Source organism: Mus caroli, unplaced genomic scaffold (assembly GCF_978045245.1).
Source record: "Mus caroli unplaced genomic scaffold, Mus_caroli_1 scaffold_2, whole genome shotgun sequence".
Classification (NCBI taxonomy): Eukaryota; Metazoa; Chordata; class Mammalia; order Rodentia; family Muridae; genus Mus; species Mus caroli.
Window position 1 is genome coordinate 92,458,024 of NW_028227257.1, and position 10,560 is coordinate 92,468,583.

The 10,560-nt window shown below is 35.0% G+C and overlaps 1 protein-coding gene across 2 annotated transcripts; it reads left to right on the plus strand.

The window, feature by feature from the left end:
- Positions 1–355: 355 nt before the first annotated feature.
- Positions 356–9,657, plus strand: LOC110290223 (olfactory receptor 5L1-like). Of its 2 annotated transcripts, XM_085830068.1 has the most exons (2): positions 356–391; positions 8,752–9,657. In XM_085830068.1, the coding sequence occupies exons 1-2, from the start codon at positions 356–358 to the stop codon at positions 9,655–9,657; spliced, it is 942 nt and encodes a 313-aa protein (XP_085686194.1). The 2 variants fall into 2 exon arrangements, with proteins under 2 accessions (XP_085686194.1, XP_021012375.1); XM_021156716.2 differs by lacking the exon at positions 356–391 and having other exon boundaries at positions 8,719–9,657.
- The last annotated feature ends 903 nt before the right edge of the window (positions 9,658–10,560 follow it).

The following is a 10,560-nucleotide window of genomic DNA, read 5'->3' on the forward strand; positions in this document are numbered from 1 at the left end:
CTGAATAAAGTTTCTACTACTTCTATGGCTCCCAATTTCCCTCCATATCTTGGTATATACCCAACCAACTCTATCCTACAACAGACATATTCATGTTTATTGCATATTCATGTTTATTGACACTACTCTTAAAAGCAAGGATAAGAATGAGCATAAAGTCCAACTGACAGATGAGTACATATATGTCATATATTTTAGAAAATAAAATTGTATTCAATGTAAAGAATATAATTATATTCTTTGTAAGAAGGTGAATAACTGGGCATATATTCCGAAGAATTGGTATGAAGGACACATGCTCCACTATGTTCATAGCAGCCTTATTTATAATAGTCAGAAGCTGGAAACAACCCAGATGTCCCTCAACAGAGGAATGGATACAGAAAATGTGGTATATTTACACAATGGAATACTACTCAGCTATTAAAAAGAATGAATTTATGAAATTCCTAGGCAAATGGATGGATCTGGAGGGTATCGTCCTGAGTGAGGTAACCCAATCACAAAAGAACTCACATGATATATACTCACTGATAAGTGGATATTAGCCCAGAAACTTAGAATATCCAAGATACAAGATACAATTTGCAAAACACATGAAACTGAAGAAGAACAAAGACCAAAGTGTGTACACTTTGCCCCTTCTTAGAATTGGGAAGAAAACACCCATGGAAGGAGTTATAGAGACAAAGTTTGGAGCTGAGATGAAAGGATGGACCATCTACAGATTGTCACACCCGGGATCCATCCCATAATCAGCCTCCAAATGCTGACACCATTGCATACACCAGCAAGACTTTGCTGAAAGGACCCTGATATAGCTGTCTCTTGTGAGGCTATGCCAGGGCCTGCCAAACACAGAAGTGCTCACAGTCAGCTATTGGATGAAACACAGGGCCCCCAGTGAAGGAGCTAGAGAAAGTACCCAAGGAGCTAAAGGGATCTGCAACCCTATAGGTAGAACAACAATATGAACTAACCAGTACCCCCGGAGCTCGTGTGTCTAGCTGCATATGTAGCAGAAGATGGCCTAGTTGGCCATTATTTGTAAGAGAGGCCCCTTGGTCTTGCAAAGTTTATATGCCTCAGTACAGGGGAATGCCAGGGCCAAGAAGTGGGAGAGGGTGGGTAGGGGAATGTGGAGGGTTGGGAATGGGGGACTTTTGGGATAGCATTGGAAATGTAAAATAAGAAAATACCTAATTTTTAAAAATCAAAAAAAAGGTGAATAAAATTGATGTTTATATTAATAGGTCTGAAATACAAACATTAAATATTTTCTCTCATATATAAATCATGGATTCAAGGATTTATAATTTGAACATGTATTTGTTTTTTTTTCATGAATGTATAAAGGAGTAATATATGATCAATCTTAAGTAGGCAGGACCAGAATCAAATTAGGGTAATAGAATACATACTACATAAATGTGGAAGGAGGATTATTACAGAGAAGGGAACAAGCATGTGTAGATAATTGTACACAAAAGAAAGTTTAAGGAATGATATCAGTGAAGAAAACATTTATTAATAAATAATATAACAAAACTTACTTCTTTGTATGATCACTACACACACAAATATAAAATATAAACATAACTAATAATATTGCCCCAGACAATGAAGAGACACTAAGAAGAAAGGAAATTTAGTGTACATTTTAAAATAAATCTAAGTGTTATAAAAAAGGAAAGATTAAATTTCCAATATACATATATGTACAAATTAACTCTGGAATATAGTTAACAATTAATCAAAACTGGTTCATTACTTGTAACAAATTTATAAATACACCTTTCTAAGAATTTGGTAATGCAGAAAGAGTTTGGTAGAACAGGTCTGATATATTTACTTCTCACTATTCATTAAAACCACATTTCTTCAAAAAAATAAATAATATCAAAAAAAGAAAACCCATAATAAAAATATAATAAAGTTGTACATTTATAGTGAGCTTATAATGGTAATGGTTATAAAAGAAATACCAAGCATTTTTAAAAGAATAAGACAAGTACTGAAATATTTCCCATTCATGTCTCTAGGTCTAAGACAAGTTAAGATTCACCAAAACCTTTTTTTATGACATCTGATAGGATGCTGTACTTCATTGCTACCAGGACTACTCTATATGGATGCTCTTCCATTTTGCTGTTGAGAAACTCTGTCTTTCAAGAGGCATACATAGTGTAATAGTGTCTCTAATGTCAACTAAAAATAAACTGGAGCATGTTCTATGCCCAATTACACCTGAATTTAGCAAAACTTATTTGATAAACTAAGTTAAACATAATATATGAGTATTTTATATAAAATGAACATATAATTTGAATTGTCTTGAGGAAAAACAAAAAAGTCAGTGATCATTGTAAATACACAAGGGGTCCTCATGGTTTTAGTCTTTGGGCATTTTGCTCATGTTTTGATCATTGTAGTGGTTTACATAGGAGATATAAATAATGAAAATCTTGTGACCTTAAGGAACAAGAGGGAAAAAAATGTCAAGATACAATGTATAAAAGGCCATTTTGATAATTTCTTCAGAATTATAAGAGCCTCGTGTTAATTTTAGGCAACTATATATAGACTATTGAGAACTAGAAACATTATCTGAGCCGAATTACACTAATACATTTTTGAACACTTTGATATATCTGAAAATAACACAGGCTGCTTTGAGCACACATATTTAAAATTAACATTGTATATATAGGAAAAGACCAAACGTGGGAAAAGGTCAGGAGGTATGCCAATATCATGCTCTCCCTCAATACACATGGTGTCTACTCTGCTAAATCTTTAGTAGCTATCATCTTTCCATTGCCATACAGATTTATTAACCAACTGCTATTACAACAAAGTTCACATATTTTTAGCCTAAGATAGGTATAAATGCTGACCTCATTCAGTTCGATAAAGTTGCACTATGACAATTCCTATTTTTAGCTTATTAGTAGGGTATAAGAAGAGGAGGTGGAGGGGATATGAGATTTTTGGGAGGGAAGCTAGGAAAGGGGATAGCATTTGAAATGTAAATAAAGAAAATATATATTAAAAATATTTTTTTAAAAAAGGACTCACTATATTCACTCTCACTTCTCTCCGATTTGGGGAAAACTCTACGGTGACTTGACTCTTCACTGTGTCGGTGGTATACTATTGAAATAAGACAACATATCCTATGCGATCTATTCACATATTACACAGAGGTAAAACTTAGTCGTTGCATACATTGTTTACCAAGAAACTTCAACTTAATTATGTTACATTAAGATACAATGAATCATACTAATGAATATTCCCATTTTATATCTCATTCTATTAATAATTGAATCTCAAGAGAGTATATTCTTGCTGTCATATTGATATCCTACAGAGACTGCTGCTTGTTTTCAGAAATTCAGGATTATAAGCTTTAGGGATACACAGTGAAACATAAAGACTATGGCATTTTGTCCAATGATATCTTTAGGAGAAGAGAGAGGTCTGCAATATTTGTTTCATTGGTGAGTTGGTTGGATATGCTTAACTACATTGTATTTGGTGGAATACACTGAAATAATAGATTCTTGGAGCTCAAATTTTGAATTACTTCCTCTATGGGATAATATATTCTCACTCATAAAGAAGAATTTGTCAAGGGAACTACCGAACCAAACACCATTGCTTTTTTGAGTTTATGCCTCGCTTCTAGAGTGTGCATTATTATATAACATGCCATGAGAATGCACATAGAATAATATATTTATTCCTTAGCAGTGGACAATCCTGGCAGTAAATGTTATCAGTTTAATCTGCAGGAAAAAAAATTGGATAATTACTGCTCTGAGAGTAAACTCTGAAAGTCAGATCTGAAAAAAAAATTGCAATTTGAATAGGAAAAATAGTAAAGAACAAATTTTTATGATATGCTCTGTAAATATACAGATAATGAAAAATATATCAAAATGGATTTATAGATAGAAGACAATGGAAAGATATGCCATGAAATTGAATGGAGCTAATTCTGATGGAGAAAGCATTATGGGATATTTTTGCGAACATGATAACATTTGCACTATAAAGTCACTTGGATTTACAAACTGATCAATTTCATCTTTAGAATATTCCCTTATTTATTGTATCATAGTTTATATACAAACTATGTCAATAAAAGTGGTAAAAAAATCATTGAATTTAGTAGAGCTATATTGTGGAATATAAAAAAAATATCATGGTGGTTATGTGAATCTTGGATTATGTTATACAAAGCAGAGACCGTTGTATGTCTAGTAATAATTTTTCTTTGTTTTTTTTGTTTTTGTTTTTGTTTTTCGAGACAGAGTTTTTCTTTATAGCCCTGGCTGTCCTGGCACTCACTTTGTAGACCAGGCTGGCCTTGAACTCAGAAATCCGCCTGCCTCTGCCTCCCGAGTGCTGGGATTAAAGGCGTGCACCACCACGCCCGGCTAATTTTTCATTTTTATTTGCATATATATTAACAGACATTATGCATTTCTTTATTTTTATTAGCTATTTTATTATTTATATTTCAAATGTTACCCCCTTTCCCTGTTTCCCCTCTACAAAACCCCTATTCCAATCTCCCTCCCTCTGCTTCTATAAAAGTGCTTCCCCACCAATCCTCCCACTTCCACCTCACCACCCTGGCATAGAGAAACATATTTTATTTCTTTAATATTACATATAATACATGTAAGTTAATATGCTTTAATTGTAATATAATTACATCACCTCATCCTCCCCTTTCCTCCATTCAATATTTTCCATTTCCTCAACTCTTGCTCAGCTCCCATCAATAGACAAGGTAGTTACCTAGGTGTGTAGTACCAAGCCTGATTTCTCTCTTGTTGGATAAGTCTTTAGTTGAATTATGCATCTGTTGGTTACTACAAAAACATGAGTAGTACTATTATGCCTGTAAGATATCTTTGCCATTCTTGTCATCAAAGCTGACTAGGACTGTTTGTGCTTCTATCCCCTGCCAGCTTGCATAGTATATCTTCTGATAAGAAAATTGCTCAGTAACTATTACTGCCACTCTATTTGCAACAGCTAGAAAATGGAAATAATGTGAACAAATGGAAATGTTCTTGGATTCTCGTGTATATCCTCCTTTATCCTCTTGCTAACAAGGAGGCAGTGCTTGGGAGGCAATGTGCAAGATATTTTTCATCATTGATCCTGTCGCTGGTTAAACATTTTATTTGCATTTTTATTTACATTTTTTATTTCATTTAAAAAAATCTCTTTAATTTTTATTAACAATTCATTCTTTATCCACCCCCAGTCCACTTTCCAACAGTCAAAATTATGTTTTCTTTTGAACTCAGTGAAAGAAATTTTAAGGAATAAGCATTTTCAGATCAGAACAACGACATTGGTTGAGAATTATAAGTATTAATGAATCCATCCTCAAGTCTCTGAAATCAGTAGATAAATTGACAAAACCTTGTTTGTGATCTTTTCTACATTCTTCTCCCCACAAATATCTGTTTGGTGCCCCAGCACCATGCCTCATGAACGCTTCTATCAAGGGTTTTGACAAGTGGGCAAATAAGGGCTCTCTACATTTTTGAGATTCAAATATATTATCTCAATTTCCATCACAGCTATTATCTGAAAACTTGCTTTAGAATCTGGCTATGTAAAAAATTCTTTCAAATAATATTAATAAAATTATTTATGTTTAAAGTTAAAAGTAAAGTTTGTTGATTACAGATATAATATTTGCCCTTTATCCATTATGTTTTTTACTTCTATTTAATTTCTCTTGTATTTTGTGCATGAAATTATACAAATTTAGAAAATTAAATGATATATATTTTCATATCTATTGCAAAAGTTTTATAATCACTCTCAATTTTCCACTTGATTTATGAATTTTCAGTTTACATATTAACAATTATCAGTAGCCAATTTCTGTAATGATATTTTTCTATAGTTTTGATTATTTTTCTAAGAAATTCAAAGAAACATATTTGTTTTTTTAAAAACAGATGTTTTTCAAAAAATTTGAAGAGACACACACACACACACACATATATATATATATCTTCCAATATATATATATTGGAAGATAATACTTAAGAGTATTTATTCTCTGAATCATGTCTGAAATTAAATCCAAAATAAATTGAATCAGTATGTAAGACAATTTTTACTTTCCTGAAATAATTGTCATTGCTAAGGCTTATTGCTGAATAAGCTAGTCATTTCTAGTTCTTTCTGAACTCTGGATGGCTGGCTCAACTCTGCTATTCTGGCTCAAACTTCTCTCCAAACTGAGTGATTCTCACTGAATTTCTGTGTGGACTGAAACTAACCCTGGCAATCTGTTCTAATATGGCTCTTTATTACTTGCTTGCCCCTTCTCTCTTCACCTGACACGTGCCTTTGTAAAACTGTTCTGGTAAAACTCTCTCTCCTCTCTCTGTCTCTGTCTCTGTCTCTGTCTCTGTCTCTGTCTCTGTCTCTGTCTCTGTCTCTGTCTCTCTGTCTTCTCTCTCTTTCTCTTTCTCTTTCTCTCTCTCTCTCTCTCTCTCTCTCTCTCTCTCTCTCTCTCTCTCTCTTCATTATTCTCTTGTTTTTATTCTTTATTTGGTTGTTATTTTATTAATTTAAATTGTATCCTCCTTCCTGGTTTCCCCTTTCCCCTGCTTCTATGAGGATGCTCCCCCACCTACCATCCACTCCTACCTCACCTCCCTAGCATTCCCCAACAAGACCAATGGCCTTCCATACCACTGATGTCAGATAAGGCAATTCTCAGCTACCTATGCAGCTTGAGCAATGGGACCTTCCATACTTACTCTGGTTGGTGGTTTAGTCCCTGGGAATTCTAGGGGATCTAGTTGGTTGAAATATTGCTGTTCTTCCTATGGGGTTGTAAACTCCTTCAGCTCCTTCAGTCTATACCCTATCTCTTCTAATGGGGTCAGATCGATTGCTATCTGTCAGCATCCACATATATATTGGATAGGTTCTGGCAGAGCCTTTCAAGTGACAGCTATACTAGGCTCCTATCCGAAACTGTTTCTTGGCATCAACAGTAGCATCTGGGTTTAGTGTCTGCAGAAGGGATGGATCCCTGGGTGAGGCAGTCTCTGGATGGCCTTTCCTTCAGTCTCTACTCCACTCTTTGTCCTTGCATTTTCTTTTGACAGGAGCAATTCTGGGTTAATAGTTTTGAGATGTGTGGGAGTCCCCATCCCTTAAACATTGGTTGTCCCTAACTTCTTGATATGGTTTCTACAGGTTTTCTTTCCCTTTTGTTGGATATTTCAGCTAACATCACCATTTTGGATTCTGGAAGCCTCTTGTTTTTCTGGCACATGAGAATTTCTAGTGGCAACTTCCAGTTTTCCATCCCCTGCTGCTACATACCTCCATTCAATTTCCTGACCCCCTGTACTTCTCCTGAGTCTTCTCCCACACTTGATCCTGCCCCCTTTTCCCTTCCCCTCTTTTCTCCCTCCCAGGTGCCTCTTTCCCTCTACCCCCTGTGATTATTTTGTTACCCATCTAAGTAGGACTGAACAATCAACACTTTAGTCTTCCTTCTTAAGCTTCATATAGTATGTGAGTGGCTTAGACTCTAAGACCAACTATAGACAAATAGGATCTCATAAAATTGAAAATCTTCTGTAAGGCAAAAGAAACTGGCAATAAGACAAAACGGCAATTGGGAAAAGAACTTACCAGCCCTATATCCATTTGACAGAGAGCTAATATCCAATACATACAAAGAATTCAAGAAGTTAGACTCTAGAGAACCAAATAACCCTATTAAAAATGAGGTACAGATCTAAACAAAGAATTCTCAACTGATTAATCTCAAATGGCTGAGATGCACTGTTCTCCTAGATAACCTCCCTCTCTTGTCTACACTCTTGAGAGTTTGGCATATCTTATTTATCACTCATTATATCAAATTATTCTCTGATTCTTCAATTTTTTCTGCACCTGAATTAGACATCACTTTCAAAGAAGGTTACTTCATTCTACAAATTAAATTTCCCTAAATTGTTTGAGATTAAATATGTGTTCTAAAGGAATATTTTTATTCCAGACTGAGGGGTAAAAGGTGTGGGCAGTCTGCATTCAACCTTAATCATACACATCTAGAAGGTCTCTGGATATGATGTCTTGCCAGAATAGATATGTGGCTGGATTGAAATCCCTCTACATCAGTGTAATTATTTCCCCTTGGTAAATGATAATATAGAAATTAATCCTGTTTCCAGGTTAGAAACATTAGAGGAGCAAGTAATTTACCACATCAGTTATGTAATTTTCTCCGGAGACTCAGTGAAGATCACCTGAGAACTTTGCCAGAGGCCTAATATTTACAATATTAGCATATGAGAAATCAGGGTAAATAGATTTCTGATTTTAGAGTTCAGAGAAGTAACAAAATGGAAAATACTATATGCTGCTTCTGTGTAATTTAAGTCCATGTTTGCAATTTTGACAAAATCAATTGACACAATTAAGTACAATCCACAGATTTTAATTCTGGTATGATTTCTGAGTTCAATTGTGGGTTAAACCACTTCTGTTTTCAAAGTTTTAGTTAATGTGAAATTTCACATGAAGATGTTCTTTATATTTACAGATGTATACTATACCCTACCATCTGAGAAGAGTTTAAACTAAATTTTCAATCATAAAATAAAGAATAATGTAGTTCTCTTCCCAAGCAACACTTAAAGGCAGCAGATGGATGAGGAAAACTGCAGCACTGTGGCACAGTTCATCCTCCTGGGATTTTCAGATGTCCCTGAGCTGAGTGGTTTTCTCTCCTTGCTTTTTCTTCTCATTTATGGGGTCACTGCCCTAGCCAACCTGGGAATGACTGCACTGATTCAGATCAGCTCTCAACTTCACACCCCCATGTACTTTTTTCTCAGCCATCTGTCCTTTGTGGATTTCTGCTACTCCTCCGTCATTGTGCCTAAAATGCTAACTAACATCTTCAATAAGGACAAAGCCATATCATTCCTGGCATGTATGGTCCAATTCTACCTGTTTTGCACATGTGTGGTCACTGAAGTCTTCCTACTGGCTGTGATGGCCTACGACCGTTTTGTAGCCATCTGTAACCCACTACTATATACGGCTATCATGTCCTCAGATCTCTGTATGATACTGGTGTCTGGATGCTACCTGTGTGCATCAATGTGTTCTCTGATTCATTTGTGCTTAGCCCTTGAGATCCCATCATTTAAGTCAAATGTGATCAATCACTTCTTCTGTGATCTGCCTCCTCTCTTGAGCCTTGCTTGCTCTGATGTCACTGTTAATAAAGTGCTGCTGTTTGTTGTAGCCACCTTCAATGAGAGCTTTAGTATTGTGGTTATCTTCACTTCCTACTTGTTTATCCTCATTACCATCCTAAGAATGCGCTCTGTAGAGGGGAGGCGCAAAGCATTTTCCACCTGTGCCTCCCACCTCACAGTCATCATTGTCTTCCATGGGACGATCCTTTCCATTTACTGTTCTTCTAATTCAGACAACAGTGGAGATGCTGACAAAGTGGCCACAGTGTTCTACACTGTAGTAATTCCCATGCTGAACCCTTTGATCTACAGCCTGAGAAACAAGGATGTCAAAGGTGCTCTCAGGAAAGTTGTGAACTCTAAGATATATTTCCAATGAACACTGTATTGTTCAGGATGCAGAATCAAAGGTAGATACTCGCAGAGAGATTAATAGATGAAACAACATTTGGCTATAATATATAATAAGGTTCATGACAGTTTTGAGTGAATTGTATTTTTTGGGGGTCAGTATTGTGACTCCTAAATATAAAAACATAACATTAAAATATTTCAGATTTTCAAATCAATTTTATCATTTGATTTAAATTGGTTAATTATGACTCATACTCTACCAAGGCAAATACATTTCTTTTTGTGTAAAGTCTTCCCAAATCTAAGAAGAAGGATTTTGCAAAGTTTCTAATTTTATTTCTGTATCCACAATGGACATTATTATTCACTTCAAATAGTATCTATATAAGTTACAATGAAAATTATAACACTAACATACATGCATGTACAGAGTGACAGTATCACATATATTTGCCCAGAATTTTATTTATTTTGCTATTCCAGGCTCCTAAGCTACTTTATTTTCACTCTTGCAATGTTTCTATAGCATTTATGCTTTAGAAATATTGGAAAATATGGAATCACTTAAGAAAATATTTGAGAAATATTTATTTAAGAATATTATATTGTAATTGTATGGTATGAATATACAATATGTGATCTCTTCACATGAATGCAGAACCCACAGAGGATAGAAGAGTCTTAGATCTTCTGGATCTAGAGTTTCATCACCTGCACCTCACCAGATCTGAGGCCTTAGAATTCAATTTACATCCTCTGGAACACCAGAAATCTGTAATAAGTACTTAGCTATCTAAAAAGCTCCTCTACAAAGTAGAAAGTCAACATTAAAAAGCTTTGAATTCCTTGAAAAAAATTCTTTGTTTTCAGCCTCTTGAGAACTGTCATTGAAGACAGAAATTCTGAGCTCTGTGTATCCTCACTTTAT

What these genes read in the sequence shown, in the direction of transcription:
- LOC110290223 (XM_085830068.1), top strand. Translation starts at nt 356, where the DNA reads ATGTCCCTCAACAGAGGAATGGATACAGAAAATGTG. An exon ending in GAATGGATACAGAAAATGTG is followed by an intron (nt 392 to 8,751) that starts GTATATTTACAC and finishes ACTGTGGCACAG; the next exon opens with TTCATCCTCCTGGGATTTTC.